At 37.1% G+C, this 14290-nt stretch overlaps 2 protein-coding genes across 2 annotated transcripts; one reads left to right on the top strand and one right to left on the bottom strand.

Moving 5' to 3' along the window:
* The first annotated feature begins 236 nt into the window (after positions 1–236).
* LOC122275174 (cation/H(+) antiporter 20) lies at positions 237–5396 on the top strand. The gene is made up of 4 exons (XM_043084146.1): positions 237–666; positions 827–1852; positions 3465–4391; positions 4623–5396. Exons 1-4 carry the CDS (start codon positions 487–489, stop codon positions 5025–5027), a joined length of 2538 nt encoding a protein of 845 aa, XP_042940080.1. The 5' UTR covers positions 237–486; the 3' UTR covers positions 5028–5396.
* A 1075-nt stretch (positions 5397–6471) lies between these two features.
* On the bottom strand, positions 6472–11059 carry LOC122275175 (probable ADP-ribosylation factor GTPase-activating protein AGD6). The gene is made up of 5 exons (XM_043084147.1): positions 10946–11059; positions 9974–10792; positions 9798–9887; positions 7104–7605; positions 6472–6885 (listed from the first exon to the last, which is right to left on the bottom strand). Exons 2-4 carry the CDS (start codon positions 10757–10759, stop codon positions 7105–7107), a joined length of 1377 nt encoding a protein of 458 aa, XP_042940081.1. The 5' UTR covers positions 10760–10792; positions 10946–11059; the 3' UTR covers positions 6472–6885; position 7104.
* Between the last annotated feature and the right edge of the window lie 3231 nt (positions 11060–14290).

Here is a 14290-nt window from a genome sequence, read left to right as displayed (position 1 = left end):
TCCCACATATAAAAGTTAACTAGGGTGGCGACCCATTTTTTTTTTTTACTTAATAATTAAGAAATTATTTTTAAATGATATTATGAATTTTTTTAAAAATATATTTAAAAATATAAAAATATGAAAAAAGAGTATAAAAAAAAGGAAAAAAAAAAAAAAGGGATAATCTTTTCGGTGGCAACTATATGTGGTTGTGGTTGTGGTTGTAGCAGGATGCAAATTCAAAAGCAAATTATCGACCCCGCCCCATGGGACTCACGCGTTGGGCCGCGTATGCGTACGCTAGCTTTGACCATCATCAACTCCTCATCTTCTATAAATTAAGCTAATACCCAGTACACCACTCTGATCTGTAGATTGCTTGCTTAGTTTAGCTCCTCTCTCACCTTCTTTCTGCGCTGAACTCCTCCATTGATGAAACAGAGAAGAGAAGGTGATAGCTAGCAATCTAACTTTTATATATATTGGGTAAAGAAAGAAATTAAGATGGGGGTCAATATAACTTCCATTAAAACCTCATCAAATGGAGCCTGGCAAGGGGATAATCCCCTCGACTTCGCCTTCCCTCTCCTCATTGCCCAAACCACTTTAATTCTCGTCGTTAGCCGCTTCCTCGCCTTTCTCCTCAAACCCCTCCGCCAACCCAAAGTCATTGCCGAGATTGTCGTACGTCACTCACTCACTCTCTCTCTCTCTCTCTCTCTCTCTCTCTCTGTGCGCTATATATCTGATCTCTCATGCACACACAACACGCATATGTGCAAACGCACATGCATATCTGTATGTATGAATTTCTTCTTCATTATCCAAATTATTGGTGTTTCAGGGTGGAATTCTGCTTGGACCGTCCGTTTTGGGAAGAAACGAGCACTACTTGCACCGAATATTTCCCTCGTGGAGCACCCCGATATTGGAATCTGTGGCAAGTATAGGTCTCCTTTTCTTTCTGTTTCTTGTGGGTCTGGAACTCGATCTGAGGTCGATTCGTCGCAGTGGCAGAAAAGCCTTTGGCATAGCAGCCGCCGGAATTTCTCTCCCTTTCGTTTGCGGCATCGGCGTTGCCTTTGTCCTGCGAAAAACTGTCGACGGAGCGGATAAAGTCGGTTACGCCCAGTTCCTCGTCTTCATGGGAGTGGCGCTCTCCATCACCGCCTTCCCAGTACTCGCGCGCATTTTAGCAGAACTCAAGCTATTGACCACCGAGCTGGGCGAGACCGCCATGGCCGCGGCTGCATTCAACGACGTGGCTGCATGGATCCTGCTGGCCCTAGCCGTGGCACTCGCTGGTGACGGTGACGGTGGGGGCCACAAGAGCCCCTTGATATCAATCTGGGTTCTCCTCTCAGGTGCCGCATTCGTTACTTTCATGCTGGTCGTCATCGCACCCGCGATGAAATGGGTCGCCCGCCGGTGCTCGCCACAGAATGACGTCGTCGATGAAGCCTACATCTGTTTGACGTTGACAGGAGTACTAGTTTCCGGATTTATGACCGACCTGATCGGCATCCATTCTATTTTCGGAGCATTCGTGTTCGGGCTAACGATCCCAAAAGGGGGACAATTCGCAGACAGATTGATAGAAAGGATCGAGGACTTCGTTACGGGTCTGCTTCTTCCTCTATACTTCGCTTCGAGCGGGTTGAAGACGAACGTGGCCAAAATACAAGGGGGAAAGGCATGGGGTCTGCTGGCGCTGGTGATAACCACAGCCTGTGCCGGAAAAATCCTGGGAACTTTCGTGGTGGCGTTGATGTTTATGATGCCAGTGAGGGAATCTCTCACGCTGGGTGTGCTTATGAATACCAAAGGCTTGGTGGAGCTCATTGTTCTCAACATCGGCAAGGAGAAGAAGGTTAGTTTGTTTTTCACGCACGATTACTTTATTAATTATTCTGTTTTTGGTTTTTTTGTTTTTCTTATCTTCAATTAATTGATGGGTTATTTTAAAAAAAAATAATTTTTATTTAAAAGATTGAGTCAGAAAATTATTTAAAAAATCTTAGTCATGAGATGATTAAATTAGATCAACAACATTGGGCTGATATTATCTAGTCGGCACGGCTAGAGCCAGAGGTCATGGCATGGGCTGCTATTTTCAACTAACGTAGGGGAAACGTAGTACAAGTCTGTTGAAGTTTGTGCTAGGAAGATTCAAATGTCTTGTCCGATCCGAAACACACGCTGAATGATAGGTACCCAAATTTATGAAAAAAGAGGGCAGGTACGTAATTGTGTGTCAATATTGGGAGACATTGCATGCAGTTTTTGACTGATGAAAATTAATCAGTCTGAATCCTCTCGAATCATGAATTTTTAGGTCATCTTGTAAGACTTGGGGTGGGAATCATAGATGTAGTTTAGGAAAAATCTATTTATCATTTTAATTTTTATCATTTATTATTATTATATGATATAATATTAATTAATAAATTTATAAATAAAATATAATAAATAATTTATAATCATTTAATACCATATCATAAAATGATAAGAAAATGATCATAATTAAAATGATAAGTAACATTATTCCTCTAGCTTACATAATAGGAGCCTTCTAGAGTTACAATTGGGGCTATTGTTAGGCTTAAATTTTTTTTATTTATTTAATTTTTATATCATTTTTAATAATTTTAAATATTAAAAAAAATTCACAATAATATTGAATAATTTTTTCTTAATTATTAAGTAAAAAAATAGAAGCGGTGGCTCCAGCATGATCCCTAGCATTATTCTATATATAATATGCATATATATACGATGTACGTACACGTAGCTTATTGATCTCCTCAATTTATTTTGCTGGTCAACAAATAGGAACAGGACGATTATGTCAACTAATTTCCTGTTTAATTATTATATACCTTTGATAATTCATGATCATCAACCTCGTTCATCTCTCTCTCTCTCTCTCTCTCTCTCTCTCTCTCTCTCTCTCTCTCTCTACATATATATATATATATATATTTATGTATATCAAGAAGACTGTGTTTCTGCTTATTCATATATGTATTGAGAAAATATTAATTATTAATTAAGAACAAAGAAGACATGAAAGGCTGCTTTTTAAACACATATGGATTAAGGGTAACGAATTTATGGATTAATATATATATATATATATATATTAAGGGTAACGAATTTATATGGATTGTCTTGAATAGACTCTTAAATCACATATTTAAGTGTTACTATCATAAAAAGATTTTACAAAAATAATTTTATAAAATCACATGATTTTATATGATATATTAAATTTATTTTATAATAAAAATAATTTTATAATTTAACTTATTAAATAAATTTATTTTTATAAAATCTTTTATAATTGAAGCCTTTCTCATCAAATTAAGTGACGCAACCAAATCCGACTCATCTCAGAACCCACCAAATCCAACTTCTCTACCTCATGATCAGAAATTCTTAACGTGGAATAACATGCTAAGTTCTGTGTATTATTTGAACAGGTGCTCAATGACGAGATGTTTGCTATTCTAGTCCTCATGGCACTCTTTACCACCTTCGTCACAACCCCAACAGTCATGGCCATCTACAAACCAGCACGTGGCAACTCCGTCCACACGCGCCGTAAATTGCGTGACTTGACCACCAGTGCCAAAGAGGACAACACGGACGAGCTTCGTGTTCTTGCTTGTGTTCACGGCCTAGGAAACGTACCTTCCCTCATCAGCCTCATTGAGTCGACTCGCAGCACTAAGAAGTCCTTAGTAAAACTTTTCGTCGTGCATCTTGTCGAGCTCACTGAACGATCTTCCTCCATTGTCATGGTCCAACGTGTCCGAAGGAATGGTTTTCCCTTCTTTAACCGGGTCCGTCGAGGCGAGTGGCATGACCGAATAGTGGGGGCATTCCAAGCCTACAGTCAACTTGGTAGAGTCAGGGTCCGACCTACAACAGCAATCTCGGCGTTATCTACTATGCATGAGGATATTTGCCATGTTGCAGAGGATAAGAGGGTGACCTTGATCATCCTGCCCTTCCACAAACAGTGGAGAGGGGAAGGCGATGAGACGGTAGAGAATGTGGGCCATGGCTGGAGAGGAGTAAATCAGAGGGTGCTAAAGAATGCACCGTGCTCGGTGGCTGTGTTTGTGGACCGCGGACTCGGTAATGGTACCCAAACTCCAGCGCCGACGACCACCGCAGCCCAACGGGTTTGCGTAATCTTCTTCGGTGGACCTGACGATCGTGAGGCCTTGGCATTGGGTGGTAGGATGGCGGAGCATCCCTCAATTAAAGTTACCGTTATAAGGTTCGTAGAGAAGGAAGGGAAGGAGAGTAAGGACATGAAGCTGCGGTTCTCATCAACGACCAAGTATAGTGAACATAATTATAGCTTCTCCACCGCTAAAATGAACCGTGAGAAAGAAAGGGTACGTAACCTCTTCTCTCTTCCTTTCTTGTCATGTTTATTTTATACAAAATCAATTTAATTATTTTTTTAAGCAATTGATGTGTTGTTAATAGCTAATTCATCGCAGCAGCTTACCTTTCATTCAACATTTTATCATACTCGTACAAGTAATTTTATATATTTGTTGCATAAATAATAACTATATATATATATACTGACATAGACTATAATCATTTTCTGTATAAAACAGGAGCTAGATGAAAATACAGTTGCTGAGTTTCGAAGCAAGTGGGATGGGATAGTGGAGTATTCGGACAAGTTGGCTAGCAATATTGTTGAGGGGGTTTTGACAATCGGGCGAAGTAGGGAGTATGAGCTGATAGTCGTAGGCAAAGGGCGTTTCCCATCAACAATGGTAGCAGGATTGGCAGGGCGCCAAGCAGAGCATGCAGAGTTGGGGCCTATTGGAGACATATTAGCGTCGTCAGGGAGTGGCATCGTGTCTTCAGTGCTGGTCATTCAACAACATGATCTTGCCCATGCAGAGGAGAAGCCTGTGTCAAATATTGTAACGCACGCGAGCAACACAACTTATCACGACGGCCATGATCAGCCGTCGAGTAGTGTTAGAGAAATTACCAAGGATTTCGTGTGATCAAAAAACACATGCAATTTGGCCATAACAATGAAACATGTACATCACTGGAACCACGAGCTTCGCTTTTAACGATTTGGGGCTAGGTAGTTTACTCATGTAAAACATATTTACTAGAAGTGCGATCTCTTGATTCTCAATTATCAATCTTAGGAGGGCTCTAGATTGGTCTAGATTAGCCTAGCTACCTCGGGTACGCTCGATTAATCAGCTCCTGAAAAATGTAAATAAGGTGTGAAGGGAACATAGAAAATTGGGTTTCATTGGGGCATATGCCTAATTGCTTGCAAATTAAGTGAGCTTGATTCATAGCTTCTACTTTATGTAATTAATTGAAAAAAAGAAGAGAGAGTACAATTTACTGCAAAACTTCTCTATTTTTCAGTGTTTTTGCCAACAATTTTCTTATAAAACATATGTTAGTGATGTTAAGGAACAAGACGTAATTAATTCTGTAAATAAATATAATAGTGCTAGACATGAATTCCCTCGAGATCCTTTCAAAGAAAAAAAAAAAAAAAAGGTAATTTAATCGAGATTAGCCTTATCAAAATTGAGTCCAGCTTGGTTTATTTATTAAAGTTAGCCGTTCATAAATACAAAATTATTGCCAATTATTAAACAATACAATTCATATGGTATTATTTTTTATTTTACAATGAGAAGATCCTATGTATGTGAAAAGATAAGTGGGAGTAGTCGTGTTCAATATGAATCCCTATATTCATTATTTAGAAAATCCAAAATTTATGAAAGTTTAGTACCTCGTGAATTAACTCTGAACTTTTTCGAGAAGTAATAAACTGGGTGTGAATAGAAAATGTAACTCATTAATAAGCTCGAACTCAACTAAGCATATAAAATTTGCTTATTCACAACTTGCTTAGAACTAAATCATTTACACTACCTTTGAAATTTCGAAAATTTGTGTTAGAAATTTGCCTTGTAGATTGAACATAGCTAGCCCATATTTGGATTTATTATGGGCTTATGGCGTTAACCATGCACTGGAAAGCTTAGCTGTTGTAGCACGTACAAAGAAATATTACATGTCAACTCGAGAATCCTGGATTGTTTTTAAGTAATCCTTGGATCTCAGTTAGTCTAGGCCTTTGAACGCTCGGTTGCCGAATACTCAGATCGAGTATTAGGCTTCCCTTTGTAAGCGTTTTCAATCATTTAAATTGAAAGAAATTGGTAGGGTTTAAGGAATTATAGAGAGTGATAGAATTGCCTAGTTCGGCATTTTTACTCCCACACCACAAAACCTCTGGGCTTGAGCATTCACTTTTCAGCAGGCACCGAACCTATATGTATATATTTTTTTGGCTGGTTAGTGAAATAAAACAAAACCAGCCACAGGACAGATTGACGAGATTTTTTGAATGAACGACAACTTCTCATACCAGAGAATAAAAAGTACAAAAATAAAAAATAAAAAATGTTGAGAGGACAAATCAAAAGATAAGTTGAGTTTTCAGGTCACAAATAATGTTTCCTCAAACAGAGTAGACCCCTCATCTGATTGGCAATCACCCTTCCCTGATAACAGTTGTACAGATATAAACTATTCTCAAACAAATAAGATGTTCCCCACATTTTAAACTTTTAACAGATTTAATACAGAAGAAAAAAGAAGAGTTTATGAAAATATGCCAACCTTGAAAAAAGCATCACCTATCCATATTGGATCCGATCCAATTGCAACCAACAACTTTCTTATCAGCTGCAATCTAATTTTCACGTTCATCATTTTTAGAATCGTCACAGCAAGCCACCAGCTTTCGTGCTACTATAATTTTTGTCCACCATTTTACTTAAAATGCAGGAATTCGCTAAAACCACGACACAATTCCACCTAGCCACAAAAGTGAGCATAAAATCAATAAAAGCATAAAAGTTTCCCCATGGTGATGCAAACATATAGGTTCAGGCATTTGTTCATACAATCTTACTAATGAAGAACAAAATTCAGAGATAAAACCCCATTCCAACAAGGTAGAGAGAGAGAGAGAGAGAGAGAGAGAGAGAGAGAGAGAGAGAGAGAGAGAGAGAGGATTTTCATTGTGTACTAACCTTAGAGAAAACCTCCCCCAGTCCATGATGCATCTGATTTCCCATTCTGACCAACGGCTTTCTTATCAGAGGCACTCTGGTAGAAATTATCATATCCATCATCTTTGGCATCATCCCAGCCAGCCCAACCATCACTGTTATGGGATGCTGCTCCCTTTGTTGATTCTTCCTTTCTGTTGTCTTTGGTGTCCCAATCATCCCAAGAACTTGGACTGAAAGAATTATGCCCAGTTGATGATGACTGCCCTCCTCCAGTAGATGAATTCCATCCTTTGTTCTCCTGTTTAAACTCTTGATAATATCCATTTGTCTCACCATCATTCCGTTGCCAGTTATCAGTCTTCCAGTTGATGCCTTCTTTAGAGTACTCTTCAACCTTCTGTGAAGCCATTGCCATGACTCCCTTCATGATCCCCCATGTCTTATGTCCAATCTCTGATGTCTTTGCAGTGACAACGTTAACAGTCTCATTTACCTTATAATCATAGCCACCCTCCTTCACCTGTAACAAATGTTTAGTCACACCTTGTTTGTTCAATGTCGTATACTGAAGGCCCTTAAGATCGCTAGTAAGGAGGGTTATTTAGGTTTTTGTTACAATTTAATCCCAAATGCAACAAAAGTTTTGAAATATTCTTAAGAAATCAAAATTTTGGTTCTAAAGATTCTTGAGAAGTCAAAAAGTATTTATTAAAAAATCATAGCTTGTAATCTCTGCATTCTATTTGGAGTCATCTTCAAGATTTTTATTTGTTGTTATATTTTATCTTTTCTAAGCGTGACTTTTCTTCATTTTTTTCTCAAAAGTTTGTTTTTTTCATTTTTTTTATTCTTTGTAAAAATATATGCGTTGATCGCATAATTTTTCTGTTATAAAAAGAAAACTTTTATCTATTTTTTATTATTAATTTGTGTCCCATATCACCATAATCGATAAATTTATTAATAATCTTTTGTATCTTGGATCATTTTTATAGTACCTTTATATTGTATATAGTACAATATATATTACAGAAAATATATCAAACAAGCAATAAATAAATTCTTGGATCCACCACAGTAAAACAAAAAATGAAGCAACAGCTATAACCACAAGACTAAATGCTGCAAAAAAAAAAAAGTTCTAATGTTAAGCAAGCAGCAATGATTTTACACTGCTAAATCCCAAGGTTGAAAAAGTGCACCCTGATCGCAATAACAAGAGGCGTGGATATAGAAATAAATCAAAAGGTAATTCCCTTTGTTTTGCGTACTCCCGACCATGCCTTCACGACATCATTGTATAACAACCCAAAATTTACCCTCCATTTAGATAAAAAAATAGAGGGACCCATAGAAACATCACTAAAATACTATGGATCAGAAGCTAATCACTTCAACACAACATGATTTCCTTTAAAATAAAAATACTTGAATAACAACTAAAAAAGCACGTATTCAAATGAAACAGAATCCACAATAGAAGAAAGTTGATAACTTCTATAACCAAACAGCCAAAGCACTCCCACTTTCACCACCAATTCAGCCAGGGTCAGTTTTTTTTTTTTTTTTCTTTTTTTTTAATATGTGAACAGAGCAAAAGATAAAAGTTACTAAACAATCATTGTCCATTCAGTATCAGTTGTCGTTCCCCAACGGTATAACCCTTACCTAATCCCCTAAGTTCTCAAAATCAACATTATATCAAAGCAACAAAAATAGCGTTGTTCCATCAATGATGCTAGTAACAACAAACTCCAGGTACCTGCAACTCTCATACAACATCATCCAAATCGGTTCATTATTTGATGGACGCCCCTTCCCCTAACCATTAATAACAGTAGTGTTCTAGGCCCCGTCACTGAAGTCAACTGATTAATCCGTTCACACAAGAAGTTCCAAACTCTTCTGAAAACTGACCACTGAGTGATGCTTAAAAACAAATTATTTTAGGTCGTCATGTATGATCCTGTAATCACTCTGTTATCTGGGTCACCTAACTCAGCCAGCCCCACACTATGGCTCTTCTCTTCTCTTCTCTCTCTCCTTTTAAATGCACCCAGAGCACCCCCAATCCCAAACAAAAATTAACAAGATACTATCAATAATAAAGATCAAAACTGCTATATGAAATGAAATAAGTAATTTCCATCAAAGGTATGATACACAAACTTATTTTCAACTCTATTTTAAAGGCAGGGCGCTTACGTAAAATTTGATATTCACATTGCAAAAGTAAAACAACACTTCGGTGGTTTTCATGAAGTGGCACTATAATATTGATTGGTCGTAAAATGTGCTGTAAAATAATTATATGAACATCATTATTGTTTCCATCAACTCCAGTACATTGGACAACATACTGAGAGAGGCAATTTGAAATATATCTGATTTAGAGGACACATTGCCACAATCAGTAGTTTGTGTGAAATGCTGTAAACGGACCCATAAAAGTATGATTTATCTGGTATTACTTTTTAAGTCTTAAGTGATGCCATAGCTTCGTGTGGATGGCCATGTTAGTTCGTTGAAAAAAGAGACAACATAACCCCTTGTACGAACGACATTTCTTTTAAAATTAAAGTATGATTTACTATAATGACGCGGAATTGGTGTGGCCAATATGAGAATTAGACATCATAAAACCGAAAATGAATAAAACAATCAATTACTTGGTGAATGATCATTCCTACAAAGAGAATTCATTCCAAATACCTTAGAAGTTAGCTCTTTTGTGCCAGCTTGGACAACATTCGCAGCTGAGTGGGCCGCAGAGGCAGCAACAAAGGATAGCTTACCAAACCCCTACACAAAATTGATAGAATTATTAACACTCACATCCAGTTGTATTATAAAGACGAAAACGTAACGTAAAGCATCAGAACTGTAACCTGAGAAACAACAGAAAGGACATCGCTTTGCGGATCATTCCTCTGAGAAGGCGCGGGAGTCGATCCGAAGCCAACATACTTACCACCTTGCGAGGGGGGGAGGCCTTCCGGGCGCGAGTCGTTCTCCGCCAGCTTTCGCGCGAAAAAGCTCTCCTTGTTCGCGGCGGAGGCATCCAATTGTGACCGCGTGTAGATATCCTCGGTCGACTTCGACCTTACCGGCGCGCCGCCCGCTCCGCCAAAACCTCTAACATCTCCAGTGGATTGGTTTCGCCTAATATCACCACTAGAGGAGGACTTGAACCCGTCATCATTGTCCCAACTATCCCACCCTCCATTGCTCCCATAATTACCGTTTCTGGTTTGCCCCAAAGGAGGCTTCGACTTCCCACCCCCGGGGTTCTCCTTGACGACAGGTGGATCCCGCCAGGGTCGGCCCTCGGCTAGGGCTTGAATTCGATCCCTATAAACACCAGCGGCTTTGGTGTTGTATTTGGTGACGATATCGGTCTCCTTAGGGATCCCATACTGGGCGAGGAAGGCGTTGAGCTGCTCATTCCCACCGGCCTCCATTTTCTTGATCTGGATCTCGGACCAGGAGTCCATGGTCACGGATCGAACGAAGGAGATGTGAACACCGAGGCCGCGGTGCTTGCCAGAGCACTCTAAGCACATAAAGATTCCGTAGGAAACCGAAGCCCATTGAGGGTTCTTTTGGGAACAGTCGACGCAGACCTTGTTCCCAGTTTGCGATTGAAGGTCCCGCAGACGCCTCGATGCCGCCATTAGGGGTCCGATCCGATCGCTCACAATCGGAATCTGCGAAAACGGATCGAAAAATTAAAAAAGTAAAAGCGATCAGGAAACAAGTAGGAATGAGAGGAGAACTTGGAAATTTTTGTCTGATGGGTTGGGGTAATATGGAATGACAAAGCTATATTAGGAGAGAGAGAAAAAGAGGTTTGGGCATACCTCTCGGTTGCTGGTAGAGAAACGGGGGCTCACCGACACCGTCTATTCGTTGAAATAAGTTTTAGGGGTCAATATTCCATTTCCTTTTGGGTCCTTTTTGGGTCAGGGCCCGAGCAGCCCCCTTCTCCTTCGGCCCTTTTAAGAGTAATTATCGCATCTAAGAGTAATGAAAAATGGAAAATGGAAAATAATGTTAAGTTTTCGTTTGTTTTTTACACACGAGATAAGATAATTGAAATTAAAGTTAAATATTAAATAAAATATATATTTTTAATATTATTTTTATTTTGAGATTTGAAAAAATTAAATTTTTTATTTTATTTTGTGTAAGAATTTGTAAAAGTTGTAATTATTAGATGAGATGAGATGAGTTGAAAATGTTTGTTAAGATTTACAAGTTTAATTTAGATTCTTTTAGAAAGAATATATTAAATCATTTTCTTTAATAACTCTATTCAAAAGTCTTTATACAAAATATCATTCTTGTGACATAATTTGATTTGAAATATAAATTTTAAAATATGAATCTTACAAATTGAATTATGTTATGTAAATAGTTTGTGGTGTAAAAGCCTTTTAATAGCATCTCTCTCTCTCTCTCTCTCTCAAGTAACCTCCCTGTTATTGCATAAACTTGATCAAATACAGACTGTCTTTTAAGACATTTCTTGAGATGATCTCATAACCCTCCTCGATCATTACATGTTCAACTTCATAAGAAAAATTCAATTTAGCAAGTTGATGTGCTACCCAGTTACTAGCTCCAGGGGTAAACGTCACCTTCCAATCTTCTCTACTCTTTAGCAGCAATTTGATATCATCACTAACTTGACCATACCATAACCAATTTTCCTCTTCATTGTTAACTGCCTCTACAACTAGTTTTGCATCTCATTCAAAAATGACATTTCGAATATCCAATTCAAGACACAATTCCATTGCTCTCCACAAATCCATACATTCTACTAACACTAGTTTGGACTGAAAAGACCTCTGAGAACTAAGTGAGATTAAAATCTCCCCTTTATTGTCTCGAACTATAATCCTAATTCCCATCTTCTTATTATCTTCATCCACTGCAATATCCTAATTAGCTTTAACAAAATCATCTCTTAGTTTCTTCCACCTCTAAGTGATGTTTGTACTTGGACTGAGAGCTTTGTTTTCCTTTCTTCTACTATGTGCACTTTTATAGCCCTCTAGTAAATCATCAATGCCTATAGTGGTCTTACATCATACCTTCAAACATATATTTATTCCTTATGACCCAGACCTTCCTCGTTGTTACCACCCATTCTAATTCAATTGCTGTAAGTTCCTCTAAGCATCTTTGCCATACTTGCCTAAAGTCTGCTTCATTTATATTCCATTTTTGAATTGGACTTGCTGCATCCATCTATACATCATTTGCTGCAATGCATCTCTACAACACATGAGCCATAGATTCTTCCTCCATTTGACAAATCAAACACAAAGGATTATCAATAATGTTTTTTCTATGAAAATTCTACCTGGTAAGTAATATGTTTTTGTTGCCCAGATGATTAACACAAGAGGGAGGTGAATTGAGTTGTATTTAAAAAATAATAATTATAAATCAAATATACAATATAAAATACAAATGAAATACGAAACAACAATAAATATAAAGAGTAAGGATAAGAGAGAAGCAAACTCAGTATGTTAACGAGGTTTGGCCCATTGCCTACGTCCTCGCCTTAAGCTACCCCTTGAGAATTTCCAAATTCACTATTCAACCTCATTCAAGAGGAGATAGAAACCTATTACACCTTTGAACAACACCGCTAAAAAGGATCCGTATAAAACATCATCTACACTTTCAATCACCTTACACGTGGTGATTCAACTATTCCCTGTGTAGAACACTTTCTACACGCACAAGGGTTATAAACACCCTTTTACTGATACAATAGCTGATAGTGAGTAGATTACCAGAAAACACTCATCATTGAGTGGAATAAGAACAATACAGATCAAACTATATCTCTCAAAATAAATAAGAGTTAAGGCTCAATACTTAGATAAGAGAGAATGAAAACTTTGAATGAATATTGTATGCTTTTCGTGTTGTCAATGTGAAGCTCTCAAATGATCTATTTATAGGCATATGAGACTTCATATTCAAATTTAAAAAGATTCACATATCAAAGACAACATCATTCACTTTTCAAAAACTTCAAAACTAATCTTTTTACTTTTTGCATATGACAAAAAAAGCACATTTTACTTTTCAAAAATTTCAAACCTAATTTTTTTTACTTTTTGCATATGACAAAAGGAGCACACTTTATTTTTCAAAAATTTCAAACAAAATCATCTACATTTTGCATAAGTCAAAAAGAGTATCAATCATTTTTGAAAATATTCAAATAAAGCATGCACATGTGAAAGATGACAATCAATCAGTTTTAATATTTTCAAAATTCAAACCTTTAATCATGTAATGCACATGTGAAAGATGACAATCAATCATCTTTCAAAATTTTCAAATTTAATTTTCAAAATATTCATGCACATGTAGAAAATGTATTTTAATGTTTTATGATAAAATATTAATTTTGAACATTAATCCTAATTTCAAATTTTTAAGAGATTTACAACATTACTCTATAACTTAAATGTGAATTTATTCACTTCTTGCTCATGCTTGGTTCCTTGATGTGCTTAACTTCATTGTGTAGATAACTTGAGTTTGAGACTCATTTATTTTTTGAATTCATTTGTTATCATCAAAATCCATATGTAGATTTATAATTATACGAAATTTAAAACTTTGGGTTCAACAGTTTTGACAAGCTTTCCACATAAAATTCCTAACCACACCAAGCACCTTCATACTCCATATTTTCTTCCAACTCTTGTCTACCACACCCCTTGTGGATGATTAACCTTATTGCATCTTCCTCAAGTTCATAGCAATGAAATATGCACTTCTCACTATGAACATCCCATTTGAGGTGAAACCCCAATATCTCTTATCTGCCTCACCAGTGCTACTAATATAAATACTACAAATTTGTTCTACCTCATCTTTCTAAAAAATCTCAATAATTTTGTCTTCCTTCCAACTATAGTCCTCTTTATTGATCAATTATTTTACCTATGCCTCTTGATCTAGTAGCTTAACTAGCGACTGTACACAAAAGGTTGATAGTGTATGTAGCCACTTATGTCCCCAAATAATAATATCTTTACCATTTCCCACCCTTCATCTTAGTCCATCTTTCAACATCTTCAATATAGACCATAAACTTCTCCATATTAAAGAAGGTCCTCTACCCATCTTTGCCTCCGATATATTTCAGTTTTTGAAATAATTCTCAT

Source organism: Carya illinoinensis, chromosome 9 (assembly GCF_018687715.1).
Source record: "Carya illinoinensis cultivar Pawnee chromosome 9, C.illinoinensisPawnee_v1, whole genome shotgun sequence".
NCBI classification, from domain to species: Eukaryota; Viridiplantae; Streptophyta; class Magnoliopsida; order Fagales; family Juglandaceae; genus Carya; species Carya illinoinensis.
This window is presented reverse-complemented; position numbering and strand designations above follow the sequence as displayed.